Consider the following 12818-nt stretch of genomic DNA (forward strand, 5'->3'; position numbering starts at 1 on the left):
GCCGCCGCTCTAAAGAATCCATCCATGCCACCTTTTGTTGGAAACAGATTCCCAAGAGACCTGGGTATTGGGCTCCAGTCCTGTCACTTCAAGCGCTTTCCAGTCTCTGGAAGGCAAGGGAAATGGAAGAGAGCATAATTATTACCTTGCTTCTTTAAAATCAGCTACTCAGATAGATGTGGTTTAAGCCACTGGGATAGAAGGTTAAGGTGCTTAAAGAGGAAAGAAAGTGATTACCTTTTAAAGTCACCCAGTGAATTGGGTGCAACGTGGAAACCCTGGACAGGGCTGTAGAAGGTAGGGTGTGAAATGGAAATGCTGAAAGACTGACTGCTCTGGGGTAACTGTTGACAGGGGTTGCCTTGCTAATCAGTTTGTGCTTCCTTTGTTTTGCTGAGCAGTTTCTTTGCTTCTAACCAGTGGTTTTATGTGTCCTGGGAGTCTAACTCTTGTTGAAATTCTGTGCAGAACAAACGGCATGGGTCTCAGAGTGAGGAGTAAAATCAGACCTGCCGTCTACCTCAGATGACTGAGCTATGCATGGACCATGGTTCTTGGAGCCTGGGATGTGGCTTCATCAGTCCGTGGGCCCTCATATATGGTCACCACCTACTTGAGGGCCAGTTCAGCCCTGGACAGTGGTCTCCTAAATTGACAGTAGACCTGAGAGACCTGAATGCCAGAGGAAAGCAGAGGCTGTGGGGTGTGTCCTTTGAAGGTTGTTTTATTTCTGAGTTTCTCCAGGGCTATTGTGCCTTTTTAAAAAGAGTCCTTGAACTGACCTGCTGTCTTCCTCTGAGAGGCCACAGATGGTATCTCCGGGGAAGGAGGATGCTACGGAAGAGCCACGGAAAGCAGCCAGTGCCTTGGAGTCTCAGGCCTTGGTGGGGCAGGAATTGCAGCCTACAGACCAGGCCCAGGTCCTCAACAAGGTGGGGAACATATTCTCATTCTCTCTTTGAAAAGGAGGAGTTTATGGCACCAGAGTTTAGCTACATATGGACGGGTCGGAATTAGAAAGCCCGGGGAGAGTGGTTCGCAGCCTTCTCTCTGCTGCCTTCAGGCATCTCGTTTTTAATTATTTGGAGAATGATCCAGTGTGCCTCCCACAGGGCCCATCCCTGTGCTAGCACCCAGTAGGTGTCTAGTTTAAAAATGGAGCATTAGAATGAATGTTTATATATTGTCTAAGATCGTCCCAGTGTGAGAAGGCTGAAACCATGGGACTGTGTTTTAGTGTCACTTTTCTTGTGATAGGTCTACTCAGCATTTATGGTAAAGATTCCACGAAAATGGTATCGACAGCAGTGGTCTCCCTGCTGTGGAAGAATGGGTTGTTTGTATCATTATTAACATATATATCATAATAACAAATGGTATTAGTGTCAGTAAAGACAATGGAAAACATAACTACAATCATATAATGCATTAGAGTTTATAAACCATTTTATCCACAAAACTGCATTTACTCCTGAGAACAACCCTGTGAGACAGGTACCATTGTGTCCCCATTTTACAGATGAGGAAACTGAGGCTAAGAGCTGTTAATGACTTTACTAAGACTATGTAATTAATAAGCTACAAGCTAAATCCTTTGTTTATCCTTCTGCAAAAGGAAGGACTCAGTTAAGCAAGTTAACAACAGTCTGATTCACCTCATTTAGCAATGGAATTAAGAACTGAAAGACTTACTCTCCAGAAACAGGTAGTATGAGGATATAATCTGGGAGGATTACAAAATTTCTTTCTTTCTTGCAAATATAATTCTGGTCTCTTAAACTGGAGCGCTGTCTCAATCACGAGCTTTCCCGTGTTGCCAGCAGGTGTACTTCTTGACTTGCCTGCCGACTGGTAGGAGAAGGAGCAGAAAATTAAGGCATAATACCATATAACAGGGGAACGCTAATCCAAGTGATTTGAAGGGAGACCCACTATGGAGAGATCGCAGGCTCCTGCCATGCGTTGTCCAGGGCTTTGAGTATTGAATGACGTTTGTACTCTTCCTTGTAGGTTAGATGTCTGACAACAAATATACTGTCTAAATGCCAGTCCTGGGACTGGTCTAAGGGGAAATTATAATCATTTATAGAACATGATAGTGGCTGAGACAGCCAATGGGATAAGGTGTCTAAGGTGAGCCGTGGATGAGAGAGAGACAATAAACTGGGTTCTCTCTCTGCAGTGCTTTGGTGAATTGATTGACAGCGGTCTGGAAATAACCTTGGAATGGGAACTGTAGCAGGAGGATTGTGTGGCAGAGTGGGAGCTGAGCTAAACCTTGGGTGCAAGAGCTGTCATGAGTGAGCTGCAGGGTGGTACAGTGCGGGAGGGGAGACCAAGACATGGCCCAGAAACACTGCTGATGCCAAAGTCAGTAGCAAGCTTTGAAGACATTTGTGGGCAAGGATTTTATAACGTGTCTTGAGTAGGAAAGTTGCAAAAGGTAGGAGAGAAGAAGAAAGTATCTTTAAATTAGGGAACATTTTGGTGGCATTAAAATAGTTAGAATTTCTTAGCAACCTGTCCCCAGAGGAAAGAAAGGAAATGATGAATAGCACTTTAGGCTTAGAGTTGGGAGAGTGGAGGTAATAGGGCAGGGTGGGCAGCCTTCCTTTGGAAAGAGGCTAATTGGAATCTGCCACTCTCATATGTCCTCTAACCGGAATTCTGTTGTGCAGATGGCCAAGTATCAAGCTCCACAGAGATCTGGGGACATCGTTATGATCCAGTCTGAGCACACAGGAGCTGTAGATATTCTTTCAGCTGATTTGGAATCTGCAGACCTTCTGGGGGACCACAGGAAAGGTGAGACCTTTGGGAGTATGGAAGGTGGTTTTTCTGTTTCCACTGGGTACTTAAAAGAAAGGCAGGCAGAGAGATGAAAGGAAAGAAAGAGACTTGTGAAGGGAGGTAGAAAGAAAATCCAGTAAAAGTAATGTCTTTGACTGTGACAACCCCCCTAAGCAAAATGCCAGATGTGGCAGCATTTCCTTTTGGTTTCTCAGTAGTAAGCCGCCTGTCCTTTCAGTCTCCCCACCTCTGATGGCTCCTCCATGCATCTGGACCTTTTCCAAGATGAAAGAATTCAAAAGCAAGCTGGGCAAAGAGAAGAACAGCTGTCTGGTGGTGAAGCGGGGTGAGGTGGTGACCATCCGGGTACCCACCCATCCAGAGGGGAAGCGTGTCTGCTGGGAGTTTGCGACCGATGACTATGACATTGGCTTTGGAGTTTATTTTGACTGGACCCCTGTAACCAGCACTGACATAACTGTGCAGGTCAGTGATTCCAGTGAGGATGAGGATGAAGACGAGGAAGAGGAGGAGGGGATTGAAGGTAAATTTAACTTGAACTTAGTTTGCAGTTTCCTTTCCAGCTCAACCTACTATCTAGTGACCACTTTCTGTGTTGTACGGGTCCTCCTCTTCCTTAGAATGCAGGTGAGGGATCCCTTTCATGATCGCCAGCTGAGTTGAGTGATGCAGGCCAAAGTCAGACCCTCAAAGAACATTCTGGTAGGATTGGTATTGATGCCTTCGTGGAAAGCTTCTTTTCCTTCTAATCAGTACCTGTTGTTTCCCCAACATCTCCTTGGGGACAGAGATGGGACGGGGGCAGGGAAATGGGTGGGTCAGTGCTGCTGTATATAGAGGCAGTATTTTTCAGATCACATATATACCCAAGATGATTTTTCATTTCTCTCTTAGTTTTACGATATTTACATTTATTCTTGGCCAGGAACCAAACTGAGTGATTACAGTTTGCTAAATGTGCCCATTCTCAACTCCTCCCCCACCTTACCAAAGGTCACAGCTCTGACAAATGTTTACTTCTTTGTTTTATGCCTAGAGCAGTTTTAAAAGAAGTCTCTGGGCTCCATTCCAGTTGTTACTTGCAATACCTTCTCAGTGTGGCCCTGAGGCATCTTGGGTGGGGAGGGAGCAGGTCGTGTAAGAGTAGGTTTTACGCCTTAACTTTATTCTTTGATTTTCCTATATTATCTTAAAATCAGTTCCTTAACTTGCTTCTTCATGGACAAGCAAGTCTGCAGGGAAGTCTTAAGGTGTCTGGGGAAGAGGAGAACTGCATATATTACTTGCTGCTCTTTTGGAGGCCAGATGGAAGTTCTAGGCACTCTGTACAGTGTGTTTGTTTGCATCTCTGACCATTCACTAGTTCTTTCCCCTATTGAATGAAAGGATGTGAGAATCTTCTCTTCTAAATGTCTTTTTCTTTCCCTTGGAAATGTCCAGGCACTTCTAGAGCTAGGTAGGCTCTGTAGGGTTAAATCCTTGTTTCTCAGTAGAGATGTTATTGGTATTTGGGGTGGGATGCCTGTTTGGTGAGCAGGTGCTGCCCTGATGTTTAGCATTCCTGGACCTGTGGGCCACCCAGACATTTCTGTAGGAGGGCAATAGCATCCCCCCGGGTGAAAGCCACTGGTTCACCTGGTCTATTCTCTCACCTTCAGGTAGGACTTGTGCGTGGTGTCTGAACTCCTGTCCAAACTCTCTACCATTTTGCTCATGCAGACCCTGTCCCAGTTGGAGATGTGGAGAGAGGCTCCAGGAGCTCCCTGCGGGGCCGCTATGGGGAGGTCATGCCTGTGTACCGGCGGGACAGCCACCGAGATGTGCAGGCTGGTAGCCACGACTACCCTGGTGAGGGCATCTATCTGCTCAAGTTTGACAACTCCTACTCCCTGCTACGCAACAAGACTCTCTACTTCCACATCTACTACACCAGCTGAAGGCCTGTGGGGACCAGGCAGGCGGTGTTTGCTGGCTGGAGTGGGCTGCCAGCTGGTGCCTCTTGTTTTGGGTAGGCAAGAGCTTGAAGTTGAGCGTGAGGCTCTTGGCCCTCACGCCCTGCCTGGCATGCCTGATGTTGACCCCACATAGCTTTTGCCCTCCTTGGCTTCTGCAGGTGGCGGTGTAGTGCCCCTGCTCTGTGGTCCCTGACTCACGCTCTTCTTGCTTCAGACTCCAGCGAAGTCCTGTTATGAAGGCGCCCATCAGGCAAAAGCCCAAAAGCAAGTTGGGTGTTGTCTTTTAAAGACAGATTTGTTTTGGTACAAGGTATATTATTCCAGTTGCTGCTCTCTCCTCTCCCAGAGCCTTTATTGCAGATGCGTTCGGTGGTGCCCCCTCTCTTTTTGGAAGTGCTGGAAGAGGGAAAAACACATTGTCCATGAAGGAGCCCAGTTTCTTGCCCGGAGAAGGGTCTCCCCAGCCTCTCAACCACTGCCATATTCCCGCCTGCTGGTTCTTCGTGGTCTCTAGCCCAGGCTGGGAGCCCTCACTGCCTTTGACGGGTGTTATTAGTCCTGATGGTTCGCCTCTGCCTGTTTGCCTCCTCTTTTCCCTTCCCCAGGCCTGTCTTGGCCGTCACATCACAAGAACCTCCATGGACTCTAAAGTGATGATCAACGTAAGTAGGATCTTCTGGGAAGAAAGACTGCCTCCATCACTTCCTGTTTCAAGAGACTCTGTCCCTTACCAAGGACGCTGGTGGTTGAAGGGGCAAGGGTGGCAATTAGGTACTGGATTGATGCCAGAACCCACATCTTTGAAAGTCAAGTTTTACTAAATTTTTTTCTTTTCTTTTTTTTTTAAATAAATCAAAGAAGGAGTATCATCTGAGAGAGAAAGTTTAAAAAGAAAACACTCCAGATTCCCCACTGCTTTTTTCTTTCTTTAGAGTAGGAGCATTATTTAGAAATTTTGCTTTGGAACCAATCAGACTTCCAAAATTTCTGTATTGAGGTTGCACTGAGGGCTTAAAGCTTTTGGTATCCAGAGTCTCTTAGGAAAGATGATAATGAGACTCATGGGTGCTGCTGGTTGGATTTGTCCTTTGCCAGGCCAGGCCTTGCCTTTCCCTGGCAGGGCCTCTCCCGCTGTGTGACCAGGGGCCCAGGAGCGCCGCAGGCGCTGCAGCCAGCGGTCACTTCAGTGGCAGGGTGGCCGGGCCTCAGGCAGAGCAGGGAGCACAGCAGTTGTCGGTACCTCCTTGTTTCTTACTCCTTGTGTCAAGTAAGTTACCTCCTCAGAATTTTGAGGAATAATTAGATTTATTTATTACTTTATTTATTTTTTTAGCATGTCTTTTTATCTTTGAAACAGTTTCCTCTGTTTCATAGAAGGCTTCCGTTTGCCACCTCTTCTGCAGAGTTAATGTTTTAGAAGAAGCTGGGAAGTGATAATGTTCCATTCCTGCAGGTCAGTCCTATGATGCTTTGGGAGGAATCTGCCCCTTCGAAGATGGGTGGCGCTAACCTACCCCAGCATTCCCTGTGTGGAATTCTGGGTTGTGAGAAAATCTGCCCATTTCCCCGGGTCGAGTACTTGAGTAAGCCAATCAGAGATATCCTGTGATTCTAGGATGTCAAAGTCTTTTGCCTCCTCTGAGGGGTCACCTTCTTCAGGATATTTTCTCTGGCTCATTCGTTCCTGTGTGAGTGCCTCGCGCCAGGCCTCCCCTCCATGTAAGAGCAGGAAATGGAAGAACAGGGCTCCTTACTGAAGTTCTGTAGTAGCATCTGCGTCTTAAGCAAAGGGTGATACAGCCTGCACCTTCCATTTCCCTGGACGCAAAGCCCCGCGTAGGGTGGGATATGGTGGACTGCCATGGCCTCCCCATTCTCTGAGCAGCATCACACCACCATTATTTTATATTTGGGTGCATTTTGTAGAGGATTACACTGGCCAAAATTTATATACCTTGTAAGAAATTAGAAATTATTTTCTTGACTCTTTTTGGGCAGCAAAAAGCCAACCTCCTCTGCGTCAGCCCATCAGATAACTGAAAGACCACTCTTTCATCATTGATGGTGAATCATGCCTTTGCTAATATAATCTTTATAAAATAATTTTCTACTGAGCTGCTCTCCAGTCAGCTAAAGCCTTGCTTATTTTTCTTGCCTATTATTAACTTCTGACTTTCCCTTAAAATGGAGCTGCCAGACCACAGCAAGCTCTCTGGATAACACTTACTGTTTATTTTTGCTGTGAGAATCTCTGTACTTACTTTTTTTTTGGAATCCTACTTCTGTTGCATCAGGGAAGCCTAAGGGACTTGTTCCCATTGCCTCTGTGTGCCTCTTATTGTCCAGTCACTTTTGAAGTCCTGGACATTCCTACATTTCATATATACTGGTGTTTTACTAACAATCAGGGTTTCTTTGTTCTGTTTGCACAAAATAGCTAAAAGAAGATATTTTTAAAAATTCGTTCACTATTCTCACATTAAATTTCTGACATTATTGAACTTTAGGGACAAAATATTATTAACTGAAGCGTAGTAATTGCTGAGAATTTCATAGCCCAGCGAATCCTAAGAGGTAGTTGTTTCCTTAGTCTCTCCCTGTACAAGTTCACAGAACCAAACAATAAAATGAAAATCCCTTGTTTTCATTTTCACCCTGTCTTCCAGAGAACAAATAAATATTAACAGTAGAAAGTAACTTCATCATATGAGAAAGACTAGAATTCTCTACACAAAGCAGCTGAATCCTTAAGTTTTTTCCATTTGTTTAGTTTTCGAGATGGTGCTTTTAGAAAGACGTTTAAAAAGTTAATTTTTTCCCAGCATTTTACTATGAAAAATTTTCAGCAAAGTTTTTAAAAGAAATATATAGTACACACGCTTATGCATACCACCACCTAGATTCTAAAATTGTAAGCTGCTAATTTTTAAACAAAGGTGATTCTACCATTCTTTTCCTTTCAACAAGTGTCCAGTTAGAGGCTGTTGCCTCTACAGACATCAACTCTCCTAGGTCAGAGGGCTCCTGGATATTTGCAGGCTTGTTTAATTCAACATGAGTTACCCGGGAGGTGGTCCTCACCAAAGTGTTTCCTGGTCTCCATCTTTCAAACTCATGTTGTATTTCCCCTCTCCCTCAGAACAGAATTTCTGTTTTCTTCTCCAACATGCCTGTGTTCCAGTGAGGGTAATTGTGAAGGTGCTGTGGTAGGGATTTATTCTAATCTTTTTTGCTTTATGAGACATCCTCAGGACTCTGAAATTAAGGCTCAATCCTCAGACAATATGTAGCTTTATAATGGAAGTAGGTAGCAACTTGAAATGAGACCATTCTTATTTTTTTCTTAATTGATTCATGCACTTTAACAACGTTTTTATCTGTTATTTAGGAAAGAAAATCTCAGACTTTAAAATGTATATATTGTCCCCTATAATATGTATGTGGAAGAATTAAATATGAAAGCTCACTCTATCATTTTAATCAGTGGGATTAGATATTATTGTAAAACATATACTAAATATCTGAGTTGATATGTTTTTGATGAGCCTTCCCAAGTCCCTTTGAAAGAATTAGGTGAAACCCAAATCCCAAAGCCTGTATTTTTATGTTTATTTTTTTAAACTACTTTTCTGCAAAAGCTTGCTTTATAACCACAAAGTATGTGGTTCTAAGTTACACTATTGAGTGATCCTAATATTTACATAAAAGACTGTTGTGTAAGAACAAGCGGCATGAGTGAAAGTTTTGTATAGCTTGAGAACTGCCTTTTTAAATTGATAGTAAGGAATGAAAACAATAAAGTGAAGGGAAGAGAGAAAAGTTACCAAATGTATCCTGGAATTTTGCTCATATCCCAATTTTGTTTCGTTCTTAATTTGCATTTCATTAGTTGGAAATGTTCTTTAAGCCAGAAGCCTCACAGGTTCTCATTATGCTTGTTTTGGAAATCCCAAACCCATTTTGCTGTCTTTTCCAATAGTACCAACTTTAGATGTGCTTTTTAGTAGCTCTTCTATGGTAAGTATAACCCTGGCCTGAAGAGAGGGACTAGCCTCTCCATTTCCTACTGATGTCTTGATTGTCTCTGGTATTGTTTAGCACTGGCAACTTGATGTCCAAGGCCTCAGATTTCCTGATTAACCAGAATTAAATAATAGTGATATGAAATTGAGTAGATAAAGCAATCAGTCATGGTTGGGAGTAGGGCTTTGTTCTTTAAACCAGAAGCCTCACTGGAAGGAGGGATTATGACATTTAGTCCCACATGGGGCTACCTGGGTAACCCGCGTATGGCTGCAGCCGGAACCCTTGTTAACCTTACCAAGTGGGTGAAGAGGATGTGACAATACTGTGCTGATGAGGATGACAAATTAATTGAGTTGGCTTATAAATAGAGCAAGCCCTGTGTCTGTGGGAACTATATTCTGTTGCTGGCTGTAAGCATCACGTCATGTGAGCTTGCAGCTCTTCAGCGTTCTCCGAGTCTGACTTCAGGGCCCACCAAAGGAACCAGTCTCCTGTGGGCAGTGACTCTGGCGTCCTTCAAAGGAGAACCTCCTGGGAGCTGGTTCCTGGTGTCCTCTCTTCTGGGAACGGGGGCAGGCCTTTCATCAAGCACTGCTTTGGTTCTGTTGATAACCCGGTTATAGTCTGTGTTGCCCCTTTGCTCTGTCTGACCAGTCCAGCACCTGTGGAATAGTCTAGCATCAATTACTTTGATATCTACCTAGTAATTTACATAATGAGGTTAGGGTACGATTTGGGACCCAAAGAGAAAAAAGCTTTGCCGTGGCGCCGGATTTCAGAAATCACTGCTCCGTCTGGAGCGTTGCATTGTCCTTGCCTGAATCAAGACAGCCAAAGCCCACCCCCGCCCCTGTCGGAACCTCTTGTCACCAAGCTGAGAAAGCCCAATTAATTGTCCAAAGCCTTGATAGTGGGGTTTATTTACAAATAGTCATTCCCTCAAAATCTAAGTCCAAAGGCAGGACTGGCTTTGAAATTATTTCCAGTCCTGGTCCTTGCTTTTAGTGTGTGATGTCTATTATATGTACTTTGATTTCTTTTAGGCCCCAGACACATGGACCAGAGCAAATTTCATGGCTCTTCTTCACTCTAAGAGCTGAGGGGAAGGTGCCCAGTAATCTAGAGAACAGACTTTTAAAATTAAATTCCACGGTTTTATGTCACTTTAAGCACGTAGTTTTGGCTTATTGAGGGGTAAAATACTATACATATGTGAAATGATTTTCAGGGGACAAAGTATATCTTCTAAAAATTCTGACATAGTGAGCAATTCTAAACTTTGGGCTTGAATATTATAGTGTATAGGGTTAGAAGAGCCCTTAATTGGCAGTCACGGTAAGGGGTTCTCTTCCGGAACTCTCATCCTCGCTTAGGGTTAAAATGCCTTGTCTGTGATGTTCCTTGTGATTGGTTGTTTTGTTGTGTGTTTTTTTTTTTTAAATAAAGAATTTATATATTTTTACAGAGAAGGGAAGGGAGGGAAAAAGAGAGAGAGAGTAACATCGATCTGTAAGAGCAGTATCAACCAGTTGTCTTTCGCATGCCTGCAACCAGGGACCTGGCCTGCAACCCAGGCATGTGCCCTGACCAGGAATCAAACGGGTGACATTTTGCTTTGCAGGACGATGCCCAACTCACTGAGCCGCACCAGTCAGGGCTGTTACTGTTGATTTTTAGGTTCAGGCAAAAATCATCTGAAAAACTTAATTCCTTCTATTGTGTCCTAAATAGTACATTCAACTAAGAAATTCCATAATAAAAATTCCACTAATATCCCTTTCTGAGATTATTGTCCCGTAAATGAAAAAAAAATTTTCTTTTGTTTATTCAAGCTGAACTATTGCCATTTAGCCTTGTACCCATGTTTCCTTAATAATGGGAAGTGTTTTGAAATTTCCAGAAGCAAGCTGCTTCATAATCAAAGCAATGGGTTACGAGAAAGCCATTTGAATATGGATAATTGGAGTAGAGGGAGGTGCTCGAGGATTTCCTAAGCTGCTTCCTGCCATACAGCTTATTTCTGAAAGGCCTGCTTGGGTGCCGTGCACTGAGCTGTGTCAGTCAGTTGAAAGACGATCACGCTTTCTTGGTAAATATTTAAGCAATTGGCAGCCACAAAGGCATTTTTCCTTTATTGTTCTATATCATGTATTTATGCTGACATTACAAAAAGGAGTCTGAAAGGGAAACAGTCTTATATTTAAAATACAGACATTTTATTTAAAATATCTTAGCCAATCATTCATTACAGTCACCTTGTTTTACATGTTCCTGTCATGAGAAATGCTGTCAACATCTCCTGAGACTTTCAAGAGCTCTGTACCAAGTTGTTATTTAATCATTATGTCCTGCTGAGTGGTTTTTCCTTTAAAACCATATTTTACCACCCTGTGGCACTGAATGTGTTGCTGTGATACACAGGTGATCCTGAGCTATGGTTCTTGATATAGCTCAGTTCTTGTGTTTTTATATAATGTAACAGTTTTGTGATGCTTTTGTGCATTCTTCCTCTTCTGAGTTTTGAAATCTGTCATAAATAAACTTTTTCACTATGCACCTGAAACATTTGAGTTATATCTTAACCTAATTTACATTTAAAAATTTCATTCATCTCTCCTCTGCATCTTGAAAGGTATTCTATAAGTTTAATCTATTGAGGTTATACAAATTAAGAAAAATTGATAATTAAGCAAAATTGAGAATGAGGTTAATAATGGGTCTTTCATCTGTATTAAAGTTCATGGTAGAGTATTATGAACTGGGAGCTGGGTTTGGCCCAAGAGTGGAAATTGGGTTTAGAGTAATGATTACTGAATAGAACATTATTGAGTTTTGTCAATATTTAGTCCCCAGTGATGCTCATTTTCTGATGAATTTACTTGCTCTGTTCAAGTTTGGAACCAGTACTTTGGACACCAGGGTAATAATTAACTCAGCCTGGGCAATATTAATTTAGCCTATTTTCATTTACAAAAATGACACCGTAAGGTATCTTTGATGTCTCTTACAATGTGGCCTCTGTATATCCCTGGAGTCTTTCAGAATGAGAAGGACTCAAGTGTGAGCAGGGAGGGGTGCCATGTCAACATTTTCTTCAGTGATATCTGTGGATCCAAGTTGAGCCTGGTAGGTCTTTCTCTGCTTTCTTTTGCAACATATTTTAGAGTCTGTTGTATAAAAGAGGAAGAGATCTGAAATAATTGTGAGTTAAATAATGCACCACAACCAATAAGGAAAAGGCCAGGCATCTGTATGTAGCGAGCGATCTTCACTGAGTTATGTTTGGGTATGCTGAATATGTCACTGCTAAACACGTAACATACTGGAGGTTACTTCTTAATTTTTAATGGCACTCCTACCTGTCACATCATGGACCCTGACATAGTTCAGGGTTATATAAGGCAGCTCACACACTGCAGCTCTTGACGCTCAGCCTGATGTTCTTTAACCCATGAGATTCTGGCGAAATTCAGCAGCCATCTTACTCTAGGTATTCTCCCAAAGTGGAGTGATGCCTGCCAGGACCTTGGAATCAAGAGCTAAATAAGTCATGTTTGAAGTTAGGAGGAGCTGGTAAAATGAATGCTTATGAATATGTATATCCACCTGTTTGTCCAGTAAGTTTACTGTTTTCCTTAATAGATACATAAAAATGCTTTGGAACAACATCCTGTATTTTTTGCTTTGTTCTCAAGTCCTTCCTGCTTTCATCCTTCTAAAGTATTTTCCAGGACTTCCTACTTCCACCTAATTACCAGGATCAGGCCACTCCAACATCGGTCCTTTATCCACTATGGCCCCTTCACTGCACTGTGGGAAGACTGCACATCACGTCTCCCTGGGGCCTCTTGCACCCAGGAGTGGGCGCCTGCCGATTGTTCTTCACAGATCTAACCGCTGATGTGGAATGATGAAGGACTTAACTTTTACCACTCACTCAGCCTTTGGAGAAAAGCCCTACTGGGAAGTACCCCCTAAATAGGTGAAGATTTTAGACTGAGAGAGATCCAGCCCCTGAAAATAAGA

At 43.1% G+C, this 12818-nt stretch overlaps 1 protein-coding gene across 4 annotated transcripts in view; it reads left to right on the forward strand.

The window, feature by feature from the left end:
• The window catches only part of TMED8 (transmembrane p24 trafficking protein family member 8), a 34287-nt gene extending 22860 nt beyond the window's left edge, over window positions 1-11427 (forward strand). For 3 of the 4 annotated variants that reach the window (XM_054567217.1, XM_054567219.1, XM_054567218.1), the window contains exons 3-6: window positions 803-932; window positions 2679-2805; window positions 3029-3334; window positions 4531-11427. In XM_054567217.1, coding sequence (XP_054423192.1) covers window positions 803-932; window positions 2679-2805; window positions 3029-3334; window positions 4531-4748 — 781 coding nt within the window. In that variant the 3' untranslated portion in view covers window positions 4749-11427. The remainder of the gene's footprint in view (window positions 1-802; window positions 933-2678; window positions 2806-3028; window positions 3335-4530) is intronic. The other variant, XM_054567220.1, reaches the window with a different exon arrangement.
• Window positions 11428-12818: the final 1391 nt, after the last annotated feature.

The sequence above is a fragment of the Pteronotus mesoamericanus genome, unplaced genomic scaffold (assembly GCF_021234165.1).
Source record: "Pteronotus mesoamericanus isolate MK-2021 breed Mesoamerican mustached bat unplaced genomic scaffold, CSHL_Meso_final contig_182, whole genome shotgun sequence".
NCBI lineage: Eukaryota > Metazoa > Chordata > Mammalia > Chiroptera > Mormoopidae > Pteronotus > Pteronotus mesoamericanus.